The sequence below is a fragment of the Lytechinus variegatus genome, chromosome 3 (genome assembly GCF_018143015.1).
Source record: "Lytechinus variegatus isolate NC3 chromosome 3, Lvar_3.0, whole genome shotgun sequence".
In the NCBI taxonomy this organism is placed as follows: domain Eukaryota; kingdom Metazoa; phylum Echinodermata; class Echinoidea; order Temnopleuroida; family Toxopneustidae; genus Lytechinus; species Lytechinus variegatus.
In genome coordinates, this window is record NC_054742.1 from 19,417,419 (window position 1) to 19,443,315 (window position 25,897).

A 25,897-nucleotide genomic window follows, 5' to 3' on the forward strand; every position below is an offset into this window, starting at 1 on the left:
AAATCAAGAAACAGTGATACCAAATGACAGACAGAATTAAGAATATAATTATCTACTGTATAGATCTATCTATCATTACAGGGACCCATAGCATACAAGCTACTGTAATGGTAACTTTCCCAACAAATGGAATGATTCTCATGGAATCATTTATTTTAATTGCCATGGTAGTTACCATTGGATGGCAAAGTTACTGAAATAGCTATTTTTATGCAACAGAAACAAGATTTTAATGTAATCATATAAAATGGTAAAACCTTTAAAACTAGGGACCTATAAAAACATAATATTTACCGGTACACCTGATCATGAATTAAGAAAATCACTTAAAATTACAAAGTATAAAGATCTTGTGAAAACTTATAATGAATGGGTTAGATGAAAATAGCATAGTTTACTTGTTATTTTGTAACATTAAAGATGAAATGATATCTGAATGATCTAGCAGAAACTAGAAAATATAAGTGGGTGATATGACATCACAATAACAAGAATGTGAAAGACAGACAGAATGCACTCTCTCACCTAATACATTCATAACAGGGTTGGTGTGTCCCATCATACCCATATGAGCTGCTGTGTGTGTAAAGAATGAATGCATGGAACAAGAAGCAAATGGTACAAAAGCATGCCGTTAGAACAATGTACATCAATGATGTTAACTAGTCATCTTTACTACCAATCGTTCTTAAATAAAACTTACAATTAGTTTTCCATTCACATCGCAATTTATTTTTAAGCAGCAAGAATGGAGGTCTTTGAAATGTATTAAAGGACTGTAAGCCCATTAAAAAGCTTTAGCTGATCGATCAAAAAACAGAATAATGTTTTAATCTATCAGATTTTATACTATTCATTTACATCACCTAACATTAATTCAATATAGAGCAATAAATCTGTCACAAATATGAATGCCTTCTGTAATTCTTTGAATGAATTTATTAGACCATTTTTTTACTATTCTAAGGCAATCATATTAGGACTATTTAGAACTCATATTAGTGATACACAGTTAATTTCGTTATTGTCTTTTTTTTAACTGCTTATCAAATTATTTTGAAGCTGAAAAGGTGATTTCAAATAGCTGCAAAATTCAAGAGGATTTATGCATTTTTTATTGACTCAAACGTCATATACACCATAAGATTCAAGATATATACTTTTTTAATGCATTGGATTTATTTGTACAGGTTTTTTTTAATGCTATGCACGAAGGTTGATGGGTTAGATAATTATATGAAAAGGCATGGGGAAAGGCTTGGGAATGTGAATATCAAGTCTAAATTCTACTGAGGACAAGGTTATGCAATAATTTCATGATTAATAAGAGACATTCATACTATGTTATATACCTAGAAGACAATGATGGTGATGTTGATGTTGATGATGGTTTCCTGTACGATGCATTGTCATTTGCTCTTCAAATGCATCTCTTAATGCATCTCTTGGTTATCTTTCAAATATTCAAATTTGAAAGATTGACAATTAAGTTGTCTAGCTCATGATTCTATATATGACGTATTCAAGGCAATCAAATATTTCAGTAAATCTGATGTATGAATAACTTTAGCATTAGCCTTCTCTGATTCTATTCATGCAGAAGTGCAGTGAAATGATTATACAACATCATCAACTTTTTATTTTGAAAATAATGTTCTTACCATCTAAATTTGTTTCAGCATTATTTTTGTAGTAGGATGGCACATAATCAAAATGGGCTGATGGTGAAGTGGTAGTTGTACTGGCCGTCTTGCGTAGGTAGCCATCAGGTCGATAAACATGAGGGTTGTTACTCATTTTTGATGAACGGCTACTTGCGCCTATTGATGCTGTTGATATGCCAATGTTATATCTACCCGGTGTGCCGATGGAATCATTTTTACTATATGTCAGGGCAGATCGCTTTAAAAAGAAACAGAAGAAAGAATTCATCTTTAATCTTAATAATCTCCAAGTAGCAGGATTCGACTGAAATGAGTAAATAAAGCATTTTTACCAAGTGATAGAGTAGTCATATTAAATATTTTATACTCTTATTCATCAAAAAAGAAATTAAATTAAATATTCATAATTTAACAACTCTTTTATCTCTGGGGTAACAATATCAGAAAAAAATAATTTGTACTGACGATTCAATAATTCATATACTTCTTACAGTACAAATTTAGATATATTCTAAATTAAAGTCAAGTTTTTTCCTGTTGTACAATTTTTGAATAACTTACTGAGTTAATGCTGTTATTAACTTCTGGTTTGTATTGTTTTCCTTGCATCCTGTGACAACATCTACACCATTCATTCCGTACCTGAAAGAAACAAAAAACATTTCAATAACCAAGTTTTTGAGAAAAAAATTGTTTTTAGAATCAAGACATGAACTTTTGTAAGATGAAATTTCCATCTGTGTTATCACGTAGTTGTGAGTTTACAATTAATAAGATTAAACTCCATCTGAAAACTTTCGACTGATCTTTCAATTATTTCATCAAGTTGTACTTTAAAAGTGCACAAATACATTATTGACATATGTAAATTTTTATTTTGTTATACAACAGTCTATAATTAATTCCAATGTCTTAGAAGCAAGCAAAAGAGTTACAATTTTACTCATTTATTCACTCAATAAAAAGAACACACATACAAGTTATGGAAAATCACATATTGGCAAGAACACAGTACAAAGTAGAGAAAATGACAATATTTTCAAAACAGACTTTGAGCGTGGATGGGTATTAAAATCTGATAGATCTTGTAACTTTTGATATAAATTTTTAGTTGAAACCTTTGATATAAAAACAGACAAAAATAATGAGTGAAAATAGCATACCCTATAATCAAGCACACAATGGAATAGGAGAATGGCTATTCCTGTAATGCTATTGAAGATAGCAAATAGATACTGGTAGATGATGAGAGTTTGATTGACAGCTAATAAACCAAACACCCAAGTAATACCAAGCAGTGGTAGAAGGATGCCTGCTGATCGGATACCAGACCTAGCAAAGGACAAAGAAAATAGTACAGGTAATTAACGTAAAAAGAACCGATGAATTTATAATTTTCTCATTAAAACTGGCATTAGTGAGAGATGCCCTTTCCTCAATTCAGAGATCAATGCAAACGTGTGGACATCTTGTGTTAATAACGACGTACATATGAACCTTACAACTACAAAGTAACACACTTAGCTTTAATATTTCAGCTTACTGTATTTATAAGAATATGCAAGTGCTTCCATCAAAATGTCAAACATATAACCAATCATGGGGTAACATATGTTGCTCGATATTTATTAATCATACAAAACAAGAAAACTAGCATAAAAAGTTTTAGAAATATAGATTTAAGAAAAAATACATTTCAGATGTGTTCATAAATTTTCATGGGATAACACTATTGTTAAAAGGAAACATATTGCTTTACGATAGGATAGAATATGCAATATGCAATCATTTTCACTTATATCTAAAAATATGTGACACAATTTAAACCAGATTTTTCATCTTTTAAGGTATAACAAAAGACAAATAAAATAAGAGCTCACATACACCTACATGAGAGAAAATTTCAAGAAAAATTCACTTTCTAAGGATTCATCTCACTTTATGATGAACAAAGCTATACAGCCAAAGTAAACCTAATGCTAAGTCATCTAATACCCTCTAATATCATGAGGTATTATATCGTACAAAGAATGATGCAAATAATTGTGTAATCATAAATCACTTCTTGAAAATGCTTGTGTCAATGATCCCTGTATAATATGGAAACAAGTATGATCATCAGGGTTCAGTAATAACAGCTGGGTCATAAAAGCAGACATACAAAAAATAGTGTATATGAAAGTAATTTACCTAAATTAACATTAAAAAAAACTAAGCTAATTTCAAAGAAATTCATTCATGGACCTAATAACCATAACAGCAACTTTACCAAGAGAAAGTATCCCTTACAATGCACAAAATGGGAAAATTTGACTTCTTTATGCAAACTATTCCAGTTATACAGGACATTTATACAATTCTAATATTCATTATTTACTAAGAAAAGACAGATTTTACACAAAGGTGCCAAGTTTTGGGGGACAAAGTTTTGAAAACTGTGCATAGCCTAACTACTCAAATGCCATAGAGAAGTGACTACTTGTGCATTTTCAGATATACAACTGTGAAAATTCAAAATAAGTACCAAGAAATTATGCTTAAATTAATATTTTTAATGTTTATCTCTACATTATCACTGATTAAATTATGGATCTTTTACACTGTAATACTACACAGATACCATAGCAAAGTATAAAGAATAAATAAATAAACTTAAGCAAAATATATTAAAAGCTATGCATGGAAAATTAGCTATTATCATGCATTAGAGAGAAGATAGAGAAGTGAAAAGTTTATGAATGCATAATTATTCAAAATCCCTAATACAAAGATTACAGTGTTTTCATTTTGAATAAAGAAAAGTTACTATGATTCAGAAAACTCATAACTATTCCAACTTAAAATAACAGAAAAAAAATTGTGTTCACACTAAAAATATATAATTACTAGGGACAGAAAAACAAGTCAAACCTAAATATTTGAAGAAAACAATTCAAGGAAAACAAAAAACTTTTAAAAAAGGGAAAATTGTTTGCTTTGTAGATCTTTGTTTTCTTTCCATTCTTTTTTGGCATTAGTCATTTTTGGAGGAAATGCTTGACTTTATTATCAAAGAAGAACATGCTTGCCATGGAATGAAGCAACTTGTAATGTATATTTCAATTAGTTCAATATCCCCTTTCATATAACTAAAATAATATAATAAACATCAACACAAGCAGGCTAAATCTGGAAACAATAATTTTGAGATTAAAAAAAAAACACTTAGCACAGCTTTCAGATAAAAACTTACATCAGTGGTCTAAGGTGTGTGTGTGAGTTAGTATTTGTGAATAACAAGAAGAAACAAACAGTTTAACAGACTTGGAGACCATTAACATTAACAATATAATTACTCAAGACAAAAACAATTTTACTTGAGAAAAATATGACGGTTTAAAGTGATTTTTTTATATCTTCTTTAAAAAAATGTGTATATTACTTGTACTTTTGTCTAGAAAATCTTGTATAGAAGTGACTATTTATAACTTCATTATATCTAATCAGTACAACATATATATATATATAATATGATTAACCTGATAATTATGGCTTGATATGAATGAGAACAAATAATCTAATATATCCATACACCTGAATTGGCAGAAACAACTGTTGTAAAAGACTGCATAACTAAATGTTTAGAAAAATAAAAGTAAAATGTTTTAGTGAAAAATGATTTGGGCTTCATGCTCTATGCCTGAATTAGAAAGAAATCTTTATTACAGTATTAGTCTTCACTGATTCTTCACATCTTTAAGATAATTGGTATTACGATACAAAGATATCAAATATCAACCCAGTCTGAAGTGAATTCTATTGACAGGTGTTTGTCCAGAATTGAAATATTGGAGGACTATAGCTTATGGAAGACACACACAAAAAAACTATAAGTGCATTAAATCCTTACTAAAACCAAGCCCTTAAAATCATTCCACACAACTATCTCTATGGTCTTACCTCAGTTTGCCAAATTCTGGATTCTTATTGGCTGATCTGCAGGACTCCATGATGGCAAGGAAGATGACTACCATATTCATCTAAAAAATCAATACGAATATCAACAATTATGCTTTTGTTGCTTGAACCAGATCTGAAAACTGTGTGTAACCCAAATGAATAATAATAATAATGGGTAAAAACATGAAATTCCCCCCCCCCCCCACAAAAAAAATGTGAACATGCACCTTAAAACCAGACTTTCCAACCTCTGGGAATGAGAAACTGTATTCAGTGATCTCCCAACATGTATTTTTCACCCCAAAACTGTACTTTTATCATTGAACTCAAATGACCTTTGATCTTGACCTAATTATCTGAAATTACAATCATCCCATTGGCTGTACTTATGTAAGTTTTATGTTTTATTTAATAAAGGTATACTTAGGGACAGTGATTTTCCGTTTCTAAAAATTGCCTTTTCCGTTTCAGAAAATCTCAAATTCCGTTTCAGCATGTCTGGAAACGGAAATTCCGTTTCCCCATAGACTTTGTGTACAAGAAAAATTGACAATTCCGTTTACATAGAAAACCAATACGCAACGAGTAGCGATGTCAAAATGCTAGCGCTGCTCAAAATTTGCATCTACCAATGTACTAACATCGCTTTAAAATCCATTTTAATCGAAGAGATTCGAGCTCAAAAATAAATTAGGGAAACATAATCAACATTAATATATTCTCACCTTTCATATTATTAGCATTATTTTATTGTTAAATGGGATTTTATCGCTGATTTGGGGACTTTTCGGACATCGTTTTGAGCAGTCGACGACTTCCGAATATCCGCCATTTTGGATTTGATGAATCACCGTGATCATTATATTATGACCGAACGCAGAGGGCAGCAACACACGGCCGGATTCTGCCTTCTATGCGGACGTAAGTGTAAACTACAAATTGGATACGATCGAGTGATGGAGAGGCTCGAGTGTAGTTACGATGTGTTAATTGTCATGAATGTTGTTGCAAAGTGAGATCGTGTTTTTTCAGTTGATATTAGTATTTTGTTGAGGATTTGGGATTAATTTCTGTTGGCTTTTTGTGCATTTTGAGAAAAAACATGTTTTCCATGATTTTCGTTTGAAAAGCCACTTTCCGTTTCAAACAGCCGATTCCGTGAATTCCGTCCGTTTTCCGCGATCGCGGAAAATCACTGTCCCTATATACTCTGTATATCAAACTAATGTAAAAGTGAAAGTATGCAACAACCAAATTCTTTTATCATCACAGGATAACACACATTCATAGAGTCTATCCTGATAATTTTTTTTACAGAAACTACTTACAGCTACTACTGCAAGAACTGGTCCAGCAAAGCTCCAAATCAACAAGTCTTCTACAGAAAACCAACAGCTGTATAAAAACAAAGGAAATGAAATGTTTAGAAGCAGAATGTGACATCTTAAACTTGGGGGGAAAAATTCTCAATGACTAAACATATTTCAATTGTAAATAAATTACTTAAAATTTAAAGTAAAAAAAAAACCACACCACAAAAAAGTGACAATTAGAATTATTTATATTTGTATAAATTGAGAAACATATGATTCATGTTGAAAATAACATTACAACTGTTCACTGTTATCTGTGCCTCATAAGAAACTTCATATCTGATCATAGGGCTTACTTTTACATTAGACTATGTTGATCATCATGCGTAGTCAATCATATCTGTTACATCCCCCAGGTGGGTGTTTCATAAAGCTGTTCGTAAGATACAAATGACTTTACGCATGACTGGTGACCCCTTCTTGTGCTAAATGATACATCCATGTCATTAATTTAGGACATAAGAGTACATGTTGCAGTGTAAAGTTGTGCGTAACTTTACGAACAGCTTTATAAAACACCCATCTCCATTTCTAACTTTTTTAAAAATTCTGTCATAAATGCATAATCTAATCTCAACTACTTGCATCATGAATTCATGAACTCATAAGATTTTATCAAAGAAATTAAATTGAACTCACAAGTGTTCATTTCTGCTGTTGACCTGTGAGCCATAATTGATGTTACTGAGTGGAACAGCCAAACCAACAATTAGAGCTGACAGACCATATGATAATACATAGGAATATGTCATGGGACCGGTGTTGATATCACGGATCTCTGTCATCATCCGGTAGAGATGGATACCTTCTACAAACATCCAGCCAAATGCTGAGAGGAGGGCATAGTGAAGGATGATGGCCACGGCTGTACAGGCATACTGTTATGGGGAAAAAAAGAATATATGTCCAGAATTAGGCTTCAAAGATATCAATATTGTATAGAATATTAATATAATGTATAGCATAACATCTCATTCAAAGAATTTTGAATTTGAATTGTGACTTACATTGTTTTCTGTACTGATGCCAACACCGAATGTAACCTCAGCTGCGATGAGTACAAAGCATAGATTGATATGTATGCTATTGAGATTGGTGTGCAGGTTGGACACGCCCAGGAGTGTTAGGAAGGTGATTAGGAGACACAAGATGGCAATACCAACACCAACATAGACAGCTATAGACAGAGTGATCATCACTTCCTCTACATACTGGAATAGGATTATTGAAACAAAACCAAAAAAAAATTTGTTAATTCAGGAGACGAATAAGATGGGTGTTGCTTTATTCACAAAAATGAAAGAAAATATCATTCAGGAACATGAATTTATAATAAATAATCTACTCTGCATAATTCTATATTGTTTTTAAATTTATTATCAATGATAATTCAATATTGTTTACAGAGACTAACCACTTATCCTTACAGATTCCTTTATAGAGAGGATATTTTTTTAAAAACACATTAGGCTTTGTAAAAAATGAAGAAATCATTATAAATTCCTGACATATTAGGTCAACACCGATCTCCCCATTTGAATGACCCTTTCTACCATCAGGACTTGGTAGACAGAATAGCTTACCATGTAAGGTGCATTATCCATGATGACTGCTATATTAGTAAGATGTGTACAGGAACAATTGATATGTGTCCTGTTATATCCACTCAGCTCACAACCATCAGATGACCATCCACCAGTACCATTATTACTACAAAAATCAAAAGAAAAAATATTTGTCTTTCACAGTTATCTGAGTACTAAGAAAATATCTACACCATTACAGGTATTAGAATACATATATCTTAAATCAGTTGTTTCTGTTGGATAACATATTGTCTCCTGTACAATGAATAGTGCTGGAAGAAAATAATAGTCAATGTTTAGATGAGCAGAGCCAACTGTAGCTAAAAAGGATCTGTTCTAGAGTGAAAATATCACATGGGCAGAAAGGCACTGGAACCCCCCTCCCCCCCAAAAAAAATTGTTTACAACCTTCCAAATTCTGTTTAAGACAATTACAAAGAAGTACTTACTACTCAAAATCCCAAAAGACACATTGCGGTCCACTCCTGTTGACTGCATCTATAGACTGGAACTCTATAATGACTGGAGACAGGAGAGGGTCAGGCAGCGTACCATTGGCTAGCTCATCATAGATAGAGAAGGATACTACTGGAGAATCTATGATCTGACCAACATGGTTATCTGGTTTCCTGGAGATATGATACAAAATGAAAATCATGGTCAGTTGAAATAGAGATTTTTTTCTACCAAGAAGCAATGCGAGTTACATGGGAGAAAGAAATATAGCAAAAACTAAATAATCAGAAATAAGTTCATACATTTACTTTCAAAGTATATGAGGAAAAAAAGTAGATGAGCAATTAGGTCCTGTATCACAAGATGATATGAGGTAATACATTTGATATATATACAACAGATTGACAATTTCTGTACATGGTCTGCCATTGACTTATAGTTGCAGTGAATTGTACAATTGATTTTATTATTTTTGTCGCAGTGACTTGGAAAGGTGGCAGCGGTGGGATGAAAACCCATGCAATCAAAATGACTGGTGGATAATATGAGAACTGTAACCATATGGAGTTGTATGTGACAGCTCACCTGACATTGTCCATTGTGCTGTTAGGAAGAAGATTCTGTAGAGTGGAGTAGAGAATGAAGGCTGTCACAGCAACATTACTAGTAATAGAGATCTGATTAGGATCATCAATCTCTGTCCTTGGTTGGATCAGATCACCAGGGATGTGAACTTGAGAGTTATCATCAAGGGAAAGTAAAGCTTCTTTCCCGTACTCAGGGACAGCTCTCACAGAGAAGTTTTCACGCAGGATGATATCATGGTGCATGACTGCAGAGGAGACAATAATATATTCATTAATTAATTATTCAATTCAATTAATGTATGTATTAAATATTCTAATGACCCTTTTGTCAATCATATGAGTAATATACAGAAATCAATCATTTATTATTCTTGTGTAGGCTTAGATTTCATATATCTTACTCTCTTTTTCTTCAAATACAAATTTATACAAATCTAGAGGCAAAAAATGATATTAATGAAAATATTAAATCTTCAGAAACTTCACTTCTATTGCATAAAACAGGACTTACTGATATTGGGGGTAATGATGGAGAATTCTGGGGTATAGGAGAAAGAGTTGGTGAATTTTGCAATGTTGAGAGCAAATTTTTCCATGTCCTCCATGATCTCAGCCGTTCCTCGTGAAGTCTCCTGGATCATCTCCCAATGAATTCTATTCTGAGGCTCAAACAATCGGCTCACTGTCTCAACAATGTTCTGTGAAAAAAGGATATGATGTGATGGTGATGATATACAACAAAAAAATCTAAAAGTACACAACAAGCAACTGTTTGGTAAGAAAACTTGTGAATTATGACAATAAGTATATTAGAGATGGTTGCTATTCCATTATGGCAAACAAATATGACCAATTTTAGTTTAAAGAAAATCCTTAGTGAAGTAAATTTATTACAGAATAGAAGTATTTTGCAATAAAGCACCAATCATGTGGCATAATTGAATATTTTTGTACACAAGACAGGATCTATCAGTGATACAGAACTGGTTGATAAAGAAGTAGCACGGAGAGTATTTTCATACCTTTGTAAAGGACTTCATGATGGTGGCAGTCACATTCAGTCCCACCTGTTTACTTTCATGTCTGAGAAGATAGCCAAGGACCTGGTAAGCTATATTGATGTCATTCCCATGGAAATTATCTGTCTCATTAGTTGCTTCTTGGAGCTTCATGGCAATGTTGAAGGAAACTTCTGGATATAGTTTCTGACCATTCTGCAGATTTTCAAGCTGTAAACATAAATAATGAATCAATTTATTTAACACCTCATGTATAACATCATATTCCCATGAATATAATGAACTCTTTGCACTCCTGATTACAGGGTAAAGCTATATTTTCAGTTTGTTTACATTATCATTTATTAAGTACTGCCAAATCTTGGAAAATCAATTAAAAAACACCATATTCATTCAACTGAGTGCCATGACAGCATCCTGACAGACTACTGTGAACAATCTTCTGTCTAATCTCGAACATAGGTATCCGTATTTGAGATATCCAGTAATTCTATGCTGATGAACTGCTGAACATCAGAAATTAGAAAGAATTCAACATGATAATCTGGCTGTATGCTGAGTGACCATTATTTACCAATTGGATTATCAAGTTCTACTTAATATCATGAACATATGTCAAAATAAGAAATTGTTAAGAAAAAAAGAGTTCCTTACTATATTCTGAAGCTGGAGGAAATTATCTGAGGTACAGTTGAAAAGGTTGGGCATTTGCCAGTTATTCTCATAATCACAGTATCGTGTAGCAAAGCCATAGCTCTCTCCTGGGCAGTCAAGGATAGCTGTCTTTCCAAACTTGGTTCTTGGCCACCAAAGACCTTCAGAAAAACGCTTAGGACACGAGTCATATACCACTAAAAATAAAGAAGAAAAACAACAATGAAAATTTTGATTAATTACTATGAAAAGGAAATCCAATGGAGTGCTTTAAACCTATTGGCTACTCTATCATCTTTATAAATGGAGTGCTTTAAACCTATTGGCTACTCTATCATCTCTAAAAATTACCAATTCAGAATATGAAATCAAATCATCTATCAACAAGAACAGATCATTCACTGTTACTTGTATAAATGTAAGATAACAAGCAGTAAGGAAATCCTGGTGAGTGATCTATGATTACCTTCGCAACCTCTAAGAGTGACCTCAGCATGTGGATCAACACATTCATCACATCGCCTACCAATAGCACCTCTCTTGCAGGTACAAGCCCCAGTCTCTTGATCACAATCCTGGCCTAGTGATCCAATCTCATAGCAGTTACAAGGAAAGCAGGTATCACTATCTGATGGTCTGTAGGAATGTTCCTATATCATTAGTAGAATCAAATGCATTAAAATAATTAATTTACAAGATTTATACATTTCAAATTCAGACTGTACCATCTATAATGATATTTCATTTTAAACTTTCACTTTCTCTGCAAGACTCTTTTTTTCTTTCTGTCCATCTTCTGTCCCAAACCTACCCCCTTCCAGCCTTTTGTTTTCTTCTTCTGAAGGAGTCTACCTCTTTTGATAAGTCTTATTATTTTTGTGAGCTATATTTATGTGTGTGTATTGACTACAATTTATTCTAATTTCTGTGCTCATTTACATACATCATAAGACCTCCTTCCTCCTCTGTCAATATCTTATCTCATAATGAGTTCACAAGTGTTATCTTTTGGACTGAATGTTCACATTTTCTGCATTTGTTCTATTCTTCCCACTTCTAAGATTCTAAGTCTATGATTCACTTTAGACAATGTATTTGAATTGCTAGTAAAGTAAATGTATGTATACTCACAGCACAATAGCATTCACTGGTTGTCTTGTTACAGGCAGATTCAAATCCCATCTCCTCATCACATTCACAAGGTCCACATATCTGATGACCCCACCAATCATCATCACATTCATCTATGATATTCTCACAGTGATCTCCATAGTAGAGGTCAGAACAGGTACAGGTGTAGCCAAACTCTGCAGACTTGTCAAGATTACAGAAGGATCCATGCTCACAGACACGTAGGTCACAGGCAGATACACAGTTGGGACCAACATAACCTGATAAGAGGATAACAAACATTAGATTACAGCTGGAATAGTTACATTCAATTTGAAGAATTTTATGTCCAAGAGGGTGCTACTTAAAGATGTGATTTACTTCCTTTGGTTATGCATCAATTTATTATTCTAAAATGTATGATTGATTGATTGATTAGGGTTTAACGACACTACCAACACAATGTGTCATATAAGTGTCAAGCTAGATATTACTTTAATGCGTATACTGAGTTAGTTGGGTGGCTACTGATTGATTGATTGATTAGGGTTTAACGACACTACCAACACAATGTGTCATATAAGTGTCAAGCTAGATATTACTTTAATGCGTATACTGAGTTAGTTGGGTGGCTACTGAAGAACAAATCTAGATAACACACAAATTTATTATACAGCATTATGATTAAAAGTCCAAACATTGAATTAAGATCTCGGATTTCAGACACTGAATTCAGTGATTTTTTTTTATTCTTGTGCTTACTCTTTACACTGTAAACCTTTACAATAATACAATATTACAGATTTTCAGTTCTCAGCAAGACAACCATATATATCAATATCAATGAATAATGGAATCAATAGGAAGTTTACCTTTATCACACTGGCATTCAAATGAATCCCATAAATCCACACATACACTGTTGATTGGACACTGAGCGGTATCACAGGCTTTAGGGACATTACAGCCCTCTTCAATGTTCACTCCTTCAACAGTAGATGGATCAAGGTGACTTTCACCAATAGACATACCCTGTAAATTACATAATATACAATATCCGAATTATTCAATCAAATACAATTTTTACTTTAAGACAATATGCAATTGATGTTAACTCTTTAAATTTTATACCATTTGTTTTGCTTCATTCTTCCACAAAAACATCATACATTAACATAACAATTTGCTTTAACAAGTATAGTAAGTTAAGCTATGGTATCCATATATCCTCATACAATGGAGTAATTCATTAGAAAATAAGAGTGATGTTGATTACTCAAGGTTAATCATGTTAGAATCATTAAATTCAGGGAGATTCAAAAGCTCTGATATCTACATTTTTATTCTTTTTAATATTTCATTAGAATTTCTTTTTATAGAATGAACACAGTAATATTTTTCATTTTACTTTCCTCACACTATCTGGGATTGTCATATTTCAAAACAAGTACAAAATGACGTGATTTATGCCTTGGTGCTTGGGTATTGATATTAAAGGTTTATTTACATTTGTTTCCAACAGAGAAGTTTAGATAACTAACCACTTTTCTTCTACATTATTTTGAATTTGGAGAAGACGAAAAAATGCCATGGGATGTATATGGCAATACAAATTTGCAATAAATGAGATTTAAGTATTGTTAAATTACCTGCATGCATCCGGTGAAAGCATTATACATTCCATTATCAGTTAATCTACCTCCTAGATCAACCCTCTGTACAGTCTTTCCATTGATGTTATCAGTCGCACGAACAGATGTCTGTAAACAAAGATTGTATCATTATCAGAAAAAAATTGTAACGATTGTGTTACATGAAAGATGATGCTTTTTAGTAGTAATACGGGAGGTAATGGGAATGATATGAAATTGCATTATATATGATTGAATGCATTGTGTATAAAGGCCTTGTGTCTTTTCACTTTCATCCTTTTAGTATAATAGATATACTGACTTTACTACATTTTTACAGCGACAGAAAATATCTTAATTTCTGTTTTGCTAAAATAATAAATGCTTCAAGTAACACAACAATAATATTATCAGTAATACTTAAGCATAACTTACCCTGTACTTGTCAAAATCCATAGAGAGTTTGATTTTATCATTTTTCCATTCTGCCTTGATATCATGCCATTCTCTGTCATTGAATATAGCCTGGTCAAGTTGGACATCCACTGAACTGGTCACATAATGAAGGTGACCTTCAACAAGCTGGATCAGGCAAAGAAATAACACACCAACGCATTAAAGGAACAATTTTTCAAAGCCAGTTAAGCATATTGATTGATTGATTTTATTTTATTTCTGCACTCAGCATAAATATGCAACATAACATCTAGGTGATACAATTAAGTTTTACAAACAATTTAAGCAATAGTCATAGCAAAGCAATGAAAAATAAATATTAACAAGAAGCAATATTCAATGAAAAAGAAATAACAATTTAAACGAATGCAGGAGAACGCCATCGTGAGCGGTTAAGCATATATGAAAATATGATAAGCTATTAAAATCTCATCATAATCTAAAGCTTCACCTTATTGTCATTTTTTTAAATTTCATGATTGCTTTATGTCCCAATTAGAAGTCATATTATAGCATTCCAAAGAAATTTCTTTCAAATATAGAATTATGGGTCCAATGGTTTGAAATTCATGTTGGATTAGTTCAGAAGATTTATGTGGTTCAGTTTCATTTTCAATCCTTCAAAGAACAATGTTCCCACATTCCACACAGTTTCAATGAGTTAAGCTACATTATCAATGCATTGGTGGTACTTGTATAGATTCTTCATGGATGGTAGTTTATAAGTTCATAGCAATTTTTACTAAAAAAAAAAAAATAAATGACATCCTGAACACTTCTCTTGTGATTGATTCTTGTTCAAGAAAAATAAAAGGAATGACATGTGCTTATAATTGATTAGACCTTATTAAACTATACAAATCTAAATTATGGTTTTGTTACAGACAGAAGAACAAACAACTTCAATACTATCACCTCTCAGCTCATATCTCACAGATACACATTATATAAGAAATATAAGTACACATCTCTCATGACATTTCTGGCTCTGCAGAACATACAAACATACCTCGATGCGAATGTTGATGTTGTTTGACAGTTGGATAAACATGAGGACGCCATCGGCATGGCCGGTACGGAATACAACACGATTGGTCCAGGGTAAGGTGATTGGATGATCAAGATCAAATCTCATGTAGCTCTCACCAATAAAACGAATCGGTGTGGACAAGGCTGTAATTATTCAAAAGATGATATTCAATTATTGATTTACTGATGTTATTTGAGAAAGGAGAACTTCACTATATGATGGAAAGATCAATACTGAAAAACAAGAAATTTCAGTTGAGCAGTACTTGTAATAAATAATATCAATAGGGATGAAATCAGAACAATACAAGTATATACATTCTTCAGTAACATTGTGGTTTCTTTCTTCAGAGCATGCTTCAAATAGGTAACTTAAACTTTAATAATAATAGTAAAAGTTGAAATATATAAATACAGATTCACTGGTTCATAAGTCTATATTTCAGCATTGTCTACATTTGACAATATGTTTCAAAGTTCAATAGTCCTTTTAATCAATGTTATTTTATTTCAGGCTATTTTATAATAATTTTCCAAAGGGCAAAACTAGAAGAATAAAAACCTACAAATACCATACCTTCCTGACAATTAACACCTCCACTTCCTTCTGAGCAGTGACAATGATAACGATCCCATCCATTCTCACAAGTTCCTCCAGTATGACAGGGGTCACTCTCACAGAAATTAGCCATGTGAGGGCAGCCTGGCTGGGTGTTATAGTCCTCCACATTGGTAGCAAGGTCCAAGAGTTCATTATTGATGTATATATCACGTAGACAGCCTTTGAAGTCTGTATTCTCCACAGGGAACTCACTTGGTAGCTCTGGGAGCCCACCAATGATAAAGGGTCCATTCAGATCTAGGAATCTACAGAGAAATACAGAAACTTGTATCATGAGTTAAAATTGATTTTTGCTTTTGTTTAGGATATTTCAGTGATGAAATGAATGGCACACAAGAATATTTTTTCATCTTGATTAAGAAACATATTATAAAATAACCCTTTGTAAAAATCAATTTTCAATTTTTGCGCAATTTTATATACGCTACTAAATAATGAGCGAATCCTTTAATCACTTCCAAACCGGTTCATGAAACCGCCTCGCTTCTGAACATTTGTGTCCTCATTCACTGTAAAACCAGTTTAACAAGGCAAAGCGATCTTGAAAAGTACATCGCGAAGTATTTTCATGAACCGGTTTGGCAGATCACTTCGACCGTTCTATTTACACATTAAACTAGTTTCGGGAAGGTAGTGAGAACAGAGTCTTATTTTCTCATGAACACCTTAAAAAAATCCATGCCCAAGCTAGAATGAAATTAAACACCAGATCACAGTAGATTCTATTCATTTTCAGAGCAATTAGTCATTTGTATATCTAATAATCCTTTTTTTTTTCCTTGACAGAGCAAAGCTGGTGAAGCCTTTTCTGTTCCTTTGTTTTGATGTACCTTCCTAACATTCTAGCCTGGAGGCATTCTAAAAATTCAATACCCTCCATGTTCCTACAAATCAACACCCGAGGCAGAATTTTTCATCAGCGCTAGTTATTTGAAACAAGATACTACAAATTTGCAGCCCATTTAGTTCACCTTCCCAGTCTATCCTCTTCCAACCCTTTTATCCAGCTCTGAGCTGAAATCCTTCCTCTAGTAGCTACTTTAATGTCTCTCAATCTTTTTTTTACCTCTGTCTAGACTACCACCCCCCCCCCAAACACTACCACTTCACTTCATCTATAAAATATGAACTTTTTCATTCTTATCTCCTTTCTATAGTATATCTTACCATAAACTTTATTCTTTCTTTTTTAATTCTTTATAGAGAAGTCAATTTTTTATGCATTGGCACTTTTATTAAAACCAATAAAATAATAACATGTACTGTTTGAATCATTTTCTAGAATTAAAACATTAATTTCATGTCTATTAAGGGAACTTTTGTAATATAAGAACTCTCTCTTTTACTTTCTGGTTATTTACCCATCTCTTTAGTCATTATTTTGATGATTTCATCTACATTTTTTTCCATGTTCTCCCCCAACTCTCTCTCTCTTTCCTTCTTTTCTCCCCTTGGCCATGCCTTCATCCCTCGTAGAATTAAAGCGGCATAGCATTCCCATACTTTGATGTACAAAATAGGGAGGCACCCCTCAGAATACGAGATGAAAAATGAGACAGCCTGGGCGCAGAAATCAATCATCTCTCTAATATTTGGCCGCAGACAGTTGGGAGTGCTTGCAACTAACCATAGCTTTATCCTATTCCTGTCAATGCCTTAGCAAGATGGAGGATGAATGAAGTCTGTTCAGACCAGATTATACAACCATGGTATAATGAATACTGTATTAAAAGCAATGTTATCATTTATTAAAAACTGGTCTACAAGTAAGAAAGAAATATTTGTCTTTTACATTAACATGTATAAAAAAACAAATATAGAAAGGCTCAGTTAAAAATCAGCTGGTCAAGTAATATACCCACCACTGTACATTGTTTATATCAAATGATGAAATAAAACTTTTTTCATTGGTATTTATTCAAAATAGTAACTACACACATCGCACACTTTGTCAGCTCATTTCAATAAAACAGATAAATATAAATATTTTTTAAATGTCAAAATACATGACTTGTGTATAGTATAACAAATGTTTGTTATAGTCTGAATGAGGAGAAGGCTTGTGTTTGGATACAGGCTTATAAAGGAACCTGTAGCAAATGTTGCTCACATGTCTTTTATCCTAAGGATTTGAAGATGAGGCTGTTGGACAGTCTGAAATGCCCTTGAACAAATAATAACCATGAAATAGTAGTACTTACATATCTAAATCTTTCACAGCACTAATGGTAGGTATACAGTTACATGCAAACTTTCAATTGACACATAGACAGGCATGTTTTTACACAAGGATATTTGACCGAGTCCTGTTATTTTGTAATTTTCCATAAAAAAAGGGAAATCTGAACAAATGAGTCAGCTGCAAGCAAGCCTGTAATACACTGATGGTTGTATGAAAATGACTGTGCCTTTGTAAGATTTTACTTTTATCTGCTATATAAAATATGATCAGCACATTAATATCAATTTCTGGGTCTGCACATATTAATGTGCACAAGTTTTGTCCAAGTATTTCAGCTGAATCTCATCATGATTGAAATATGACAGTGATAGCTGGGCAATTTCTTTATCTAGGTTGCATTGAGATAGAGGAAGCTCATCTCATCTTGTAATTTACATCTGAACTATAAAATGGAGACTTGGATATTCTTAACCTTATTTTCAGAATGACATGCATGTCTCACCTGAGTTCTCCAAGGTATTGTGTTTCTGCAGCACAGGTAAAATCATCAAACTGATGACCATTATCAAGAGCAACAGCAGGATCACAATCATCAAGAATAATCCTAGCAGTCTGCAATAAAAAAAAAGACAATAACAAAGAAATCAGAACAATAAGACATTTTGAATGGTATATAATCACCATTGTTAAAATGTCCAAAAGGCTAAAATCAATAAAAACTATTTTAAAATACATTATATTTGACCTAGTACATAATCTCTCAAAATTGAACACTATCATTCCACAGATATTGTATTATTATGTTATCAAAAATTGAGTTAGATAACATACCGTACTTTTAACCCCTCCAAAATAGAGAGATTTTAAACATGTATTTAATAGGCTAGTGTTTAACTCAAATCTTGTCTTTTTCCCCTTATATCCTCTTAAGACATTTGGTGAAAATGATGTTCAAGCTATTTTATTGATATCTAGGTGAACTGACATAACAATCAGAAAATTGTGAAAAAATTTCAATGGGAGCTTTAAATTTTACATAATCATTTATAGGATCAATAAGTTTATTATTAACAGTTTTTCTTTTAACTTTTATCTTCAATATTCAGAAAAAGATAATTTTTCATATATGGAGCATTTTACAATTTCTCTGTTTACTTATTCCTATTGTCCTTCATGTGGTGATCAAAGCTATTTTTTAAAAGTATTCTTTACCTGTTCCCCAAAAGATGAAATTTATATGTGAAATTATTATCTTCTTTAATGCTAATGTATTTTATTTAATTTCTTTATATAATAATTATTGAAATTCATGAAAATAAACATGTATTACATTCTGTTGAAGTAAACACAGATTAGGAACCTTTAAATTCATTTATTTTTTTCAAACTACCATGCATAAATTTGACATACATAGTGAAAAGCACGATCATTCAATCCAAATCTTCAATCAATCCACTTATCTCACTTATGTTTTTTCATTTAACCTCAAACCTTTTTCATAATTCATAAGAAAAGAGTTACCCTGAAGGCAGTGTCCCTAGAATCCTATCAAATTTTAACATCCTCAACCAAGATGGTGTTGGTTGTTATGACTCTTCACAGCCCTAGTCTACCCTACTATGTATCAACTATGAATTTTACATTAAACCCTGCCTGAACCCATGCGACTGCATCAATCTGTAAATATTTCATGAAATTTCTTCCCAGCATTAAAAACGTTTCTTCAAGATGTTTCATTCCTCATTATGATAAATAATGTATCTCCTTTATTTGGTACATGTTAACATGTTTTCTTTATTCCTTTAAAACTAGCCAGTTGAAATATAGATTTGATTGCACATGGCTGGAGATAAATATTATTCTCAAATAGAGAGAAAAAAAGAAGAGTTCTAAATTACTTTTGATACCTCGAAACTAATGGGAACTGAATGAATTGTAATTGTTCATGCATGCATGACCAGTAAATGCCAACTCTATGCTGGAAATACATTAGCAAATAGGATTTGATGCTATTGCTGAAACCCTTATTACAAACTGCTACTTCAATAAATCTACCATGTAAATTTTAATTTGAAATGGGACAAAAAAATCTTGAAAATGCAATAAATCAGGCTGTGCTCTACATTTGGATTCAGGTCATTGTATGAATTTCTGGAGGATTGAAGTAATGTAGGCTAAATTGCTGTCAGAACATGTCACTGTGGCAAGTAGTTAATAAACCCTAAACAGGTGAAAAGGGGCTATTAATCCAAACTTGTCCACCATCTCAATTATATCTCAGCAGCCAACATCACATGAAATGGGTGAAAAAGCAAAACGCTGGCGGCCAATATTTCCAGACCCCTTTCATCCTGCTCTTCCCCGTTTATTTCTTCTACTACAATACACAATACCACATTCATCATAGTTTGTCAGTGCTATTAGCGGATATTCCATGGAAATTCCCCCAACAATACGCAAACATTTGAATTACTTTAGGAAAAAATAAGCACTGTCGGCAACCTACAAATGAAAAGAGAGCCGCCACCATTCATCCACACCTCAGGGAATTTTTTTTTCACTCTTCCTCCATCATTTTTCTTTTAATTCATGCACTACTCAAATGCATTTGATTTTGGAGAGGCAGCCAAGCAGGCAAGAATGTATTTGGACTATGCTCTGATGGAGCTGAATTGAAATTAAATCTAAAGAGTCTGCCTGATAATAAATTTCAAAGCATGTTATCAATATCGAAACACTTTTGCTGGATCTTTGCTGGATCTGTTTAATGGTGATATAAAATCCAGAGATTGCAAAGCGATTTGGTATTAGTTTTTTAATTGTCACTCAAGATGGAAAATGAAATTTACTGTTTAATAAAAAAATATATAAATGAAATAAATAACCACAATGAAAAAGATACACTCTAGATTCCAAGGATTTTTTTATTTTAAATTTTAAGGATTAACTTTTAAATCTCAAAAGATATAAATTCAAATCTTTTGAATCAATATTTAAATCAACAAGGTTTAAATCTAAATCTTATATTCAGCTGGTCACTATTCACAGCCGATCTGGATTTATTTTAAATCCGTGGAATTAAGAGTGTACTATATACCAGTCAGGACTTTACAGGTTGATGACAAAAGAGAAGGGAAGAAAGGACATGGAAAATATGAAGGAAAAATAATTTTCCAAAGTCTTTATTGTTTGCACAAATACCCTTTTTAGACAGGCTAAAATTTCCTTAACCCCGTACTATTGGTGGGGCTAAATGGCAATTTATCCCCACCTATAGTCCGGGGTTAAGCTTAGCCCACTTTCGTTTTACACAGCGTTTTTGCAAAGTGGGCTAACCCCACCTATAGTACGGGATTATTTGGCCCTGCAAAAAAGCAGGGTTATCCCACCAATTGCGGTGCTAAGAGCAATAGTACGGGGTTAAGATCGCATGTGTAAAACGAAAGTGGGCTAAGCTTAACCCCGTACTATAGGTGGGGCTAAATGGCAATTTGGCCCTACCTATAGTACGGGGTTAAGGAAATTGTAGCGTGTGTAAAAAGTGTACGAGTGAAGCACTTGTACTACGAATGGTCGACAAAAACCACTAGTCCGGGGTTAGCGAGTTTCGTGTGTAAAAAGCAAGCATTCCTTATCCGGGGTTAGCAATAACAATTTGGCATGTGTGAAAAGGAAAAAAAATAGTACGGGGTTAAGGATAGTATGGGGTTAAGGATAGTAAGGGGTTAGCGATAGTCCGGGGTTAAGAAAATCCTGTGTAAAAAGGGCAAAACTGTCCCAAGAGACAAAGAAACCACTTTTAAGTTAGTTTTGCTTTATTACTCCTTTGGAGAGCTGAAAGTACCCAATTTTACTTCCTATTTTATACCAATAAAAAGACCATCAAATACAGAAATTATGTGAGATTAATGACACTGGACAGTCTAGTTCTATATGTCATTTGAAAAAAAAAATATTTGTGTCTCTTGGGACACATGAAATTAGTAATGATTTATACGAGACCTAATCAACATAAGGCTCCATAGATATCTATAATAAGAAATTCACTTGTTTTAAAAAGGGAAATCAATTTAAGTGAATATCTAATTCCCATTAAGTGAATATCTGATTTTCTCTATTAGCTTTTTTCACACAGTCACACAATGCAAATATGCAACTTTTTCTTCAACTGTGGTTAATCATAGATGTTTCTCAAATTAAAAGATAAGCATGACATACCAAGCATGTCTATTATCATTTCTATTCAAAGAACCATTTTATTGTCTGGAAAGAATTTTGTATGTCTTTCTCCACCTCTGCATTCACACTTTTGTCTCTAATGCAGTTCTGCCTCAATAATGCTGTAGTAAAATGAGAGTGTCCTCAACATATCGTAAGCAAATATAAAATGAATTACAATGCATATCCTACTCATGATGTAGGATAGTGATAGCAAGGGTTTGAATCCCACCGCTGCCACAACTTACTGGGAAATAAAGCTGATAATGATTTATGTGTAGTAGACAAATGATTTCATTCAGATTTCAATGTCAAATACTAAAATAACAGCCAAAATAATCCATGAACATACAAAATAAGTTTATCAATGAATTTTAATTTTAACTTTACAGTGAACTTGGGAATTTTTTAAAATGGTGATTACACTTCCTACATTTACTATTTTTCTTTCTTATGTAGCACTCTTAAACCACAAGCAGCAGTATCCATGATGTAGTACTGTAGTGCAACTACTAGCATACATGAAATGTGTCAACAGCCTAGACTTCTCTTCTCTCAATCATAGGTTCAAGTTTTATTTGCACATAAGTTTTGGTAATGATATTTTCATCCTTCGACACTGTTTTGGAGGCCCTTGCCCTCGTCCCACATCTCAAATCCCTCCTTCCATTGCCGGTTTTTTTTTCTCCTCTTCATCTCGTTAGAGAGAATACAAAATCAAAATTTCAAACTTCTCATGACCGAGGAGAGAGCTTGCGCAAACATGGAAGACAAAGAACTGGGTTGGTGAAGTGGTATGAGTTTACACCCGTTGGGTCCGTGGATACTAGATGGAAGGGGGCAACAGAATGCTCAACGTTATTAATGGGTTTGGCGAAAGAGAATGGAGTATTGATGATGTTGTCATCACTGTATGAATGGTTAATTGATGGAGAGAGAGAGAGACTGTGTAACATTTATAAGAGATAGAAGCATCGTAAGTGTCTTCAGAAAATAAGTTTCATTAAAATAATCTCTTGTTTTGTAGGACCATATAAAATAGCAAATGTAAGTAAAGGACAGAATTTTAACCTTAACACTGAAATTTAACCTAAAGACAGAACAATATCAATTTATCAAAATAAAAGAATTTTTAACCATAAATCACATTAACAGTGTTTTACTGGAAATAACATACAGCAAAGATGAAATGGAAAGATATAAACATGATGAAAATAAATTGCTTTTACATTTACTTTTCAATAAGAGCAAAAATATTGGTTATAAATAATGCATTGCCTGTGCTTTATTATAGAAATAAAGAATGAGCATAGGACCATTAAATGAGTTTCATACTCCCTACTTGCTGAGAATAAGTGGTTGATGATTTCATGAACTGAGCTGACTCATCCATCAACATCATCATCAACAAAACAATGATCCATGATAATACCAAGGTAGCCATATCCTGCTGCCTGAAAGCTGTTCTATCTTTATTTGGTCATCATCATACATGGATTAATTGTCCTGCAAATTATTCATGCATCTTTGACCAAATGGAGGGTTTTGCAGACTTCATTTAATGCAGGGCAGAACTGCACATGCCCTGGAGAAAATAGCGTAATCGTATGCCAAGAGAAAGCAGTTGCAGCATGGATTTGGATAGCAGGCTGAACCTGTGAAGGAGGTGGGGGGGGGGGGGGGGTTACGATATTCACATTTAGTCGGTCATTGACTGTATTCTTGGGTTGGTAGAATATCCAAGGGAGTTAGGATTTAAGATGAAGGAGAAAGCTTTTAGAATTCATTAAAGTAAGTATGTGTTGAATGGAAAAATCAGGATTAAAGTTAGGGATAACACTGCATCTCACGATGGCAATGGTTTACATGTCCCTCTTTATAGAGATGACAGGAATGTTAATGATGTAAAAATATCCCTAACAATAATAGTGATGATTCTATATTCTTAAACAATGAAAATATTTGAGGTTTCACTGCAAGCTGGGGATTTAAAAACATTTTTCGGGCACTGACATAAAGAAATTAATATTAAATGATTTAACTGGAAACTGAAGATAACTTAAGATAACGTAGATATATATACCCTTTATTCATGTAATCTTTCAAACAATATATATAAATGTCATCCCTTATCTTGCGATATTCCATTTAAAAAAAATATATTTCTCTATCACACCTGTCGTCTCAATGCAGAGATTAATAGTATGTCTATTCAAACCCAACCATTTCCAATTGATCCACAAAGCTTATGTGACAGAGAAATGAGTTGTATTTCAAAACAATATAGTCACAAATCAATTGAAAATATCAAATTACATTTGAAATATTCCTATATATAGGCCTAATACATGTGCCCATAGCAAAAATAATTCTAACAGTATAAATGACCGCTTTCATTTCATTTTCTATTCAAACAACCTGAATTCTAACTATTATTATCATTATGTCATGTTGTATCAACAGCAAGTATCTATTTATATCAAAATAAAATATTTAAAATGCCTAAGATATCTTGCATACTCTAAAAACTCAAAATGGTAGCTATATTTCACTGGAGTACATAGGAGAACAAAAGATTGGAAAGTGGAAACCCTTTCAGACAGCCTAGCATTTTGACATTTAAGGAGATCCACGCCTCCAACTCCTCTCCAGCCAAACTGGGTTGATTGGAACTGTTTTCGGAAATTAGAAGCAGGACTGAAATATTGGCCATTAATTTGCCCAGACAGTCCAACAAGGATGCATTTCCTGAATTAGCTGGACTCGCTGCCATTAAACATTCATGATTTATTAATTCAAAAGGTCTCTGATACCTCGAAAAAGAAGACAATATCAATGCAGTATTACCACAGAGAGAAAGGAATTTAACATAATATTGTACAATTAAATGAAGGCTTAGAAGACAGTTGGCACTTTGGAATGTTTGACTACTTTTCCAATTGGAATAAAAATGATCACATAATTAGATTCACATTGAATTTTTAATCCTAAGTAGCAATACTGGTTCAGATGTAACTAAATATATAAAGCATAAATACTGAGTACCATGCATGACGTGAGACTACTTTAAATTATTTTCACAATAATTATAATTTGGTTCTCACTATTAAACCAAATCTTTTTCTCTATCTTTGAATACAATTAATCTTCTGTAATTCACTAAATTCACTTGCTGAATATTTCTACAGAAACCTAATGATTAGGTAAATTATATATGCATGTACGCATGAATTTGAGACTAACCAAATACAACACAGAGCAACTAACATTTTGATATCACTTCTCATCTTTGATTTATCAAATATCAAGGCTATCTAGGCCATCAACAGCTCATCCAATATACATATCTGATGAGCCATCCCTGGTAATAG

The 25,897-nt window shown here is 32.9% G+C and overlaps 1 protein-coding gene across 6 annotated transcripts in view; it reads right to left on the reverse strand.

Moving 5' to 3' along the window:
- LOC121410424 (cadherin EGF LAG seven-pass G-type receptor 2-like) overlaps positions 1 to 25,897 on the reverse strand; it is a 69,648-nt gene that overhangs the window by 12,181 nt on the left and 31,570 nt on the right. For 3 of the 6 annotated variants that reach the window (XM_041602509.1, XM_041602508.1, XM_041602506.1), the window contains exons 4-25: positions 18,811 to 18,920; positions 16,082 to 16,371; positions 15,485 to 15,648; positions 14,455 to 14,601; positions 14,038 to 14,148; positions 13,261 to 13,420; positions 12,410 to 12,669; positions 11,745 to 11,928; positions 11,279 to 11,475; positions 10,628 to 10,834; positions 10,117 to 10,303; positions 9,604 to 9,850; positions 9,012 to 9,191; positions 8,560 to 8,686; positions 7,984 to 8,187; positions 7,616 to 7,854; positions 6,932 to 6,998; positions 5,604 to 5,683; positions 2,828 to 2,996; positions 2,226 to 2,306; positions 1,662 to 1,902; positions 526 to 576 (exon numbers count right to left, since the gene is read on the reverse strand). In XM_041602509.1, coding sequence (XP_041458443.1) covers positions 526 to 576; positions 1,662 to 1,902; positions 2,226 to 2,306; positions 2,828 to 2,996; positions 5,604 to 5,683; positions 6,932 to 6,998; positions 7,616 to 7,854; positions 7,984 to 8,187; positions 8,560 to 8,686; positions 9,012 to 9,191; positions 9,604 to 9,850; positions 10,117 to 10,303; positions 10,628 to 10,834; positions 11,279 to 11,475; positions 11,745 to 11,928; positions 12,410 to 12,669; positions 13,261 to 13,420; positions 14,038 to 14,148; positions 14,455 to 14,601; positions 15,485 to 15,648; positions 16,082 to 16,371; positions 18,811 to 18,920 — 3,703 coding nt within the window. The remainder of the gene's footprint in view (positions 1 to 525; positions 577 to 1,661; positions 1,903 to 2,225; positions 2,307 to 2,827; positions 2,997 to 5,603; positions 5,684 to 6,931; positions 6,999 to 7,615; positions 7,855 to 7,983; positions 8,188 to 8,559; positions 8,687 to 9,011; positions 9,192 to 9,603; positions 9,851 to 10,116; positions 10,304 to 10,627; positions 10,835 to 11,278; positions 11,476 to 11,744; positions 11,929 to 12,409; positions 12,670 to 13,260; positions 13,421 to 14,037; positions 14,149 to 14,454; positions 14,602 to 15,484; positions 15,649 to 16,081; positions 16,372 to 18,810; positions 18,921 to 25,897) is intronic. The other 3 variants (XM_041602510.1, XM_041602507.1, XM_041602511.1) reach the window with 2 other exon arrangements.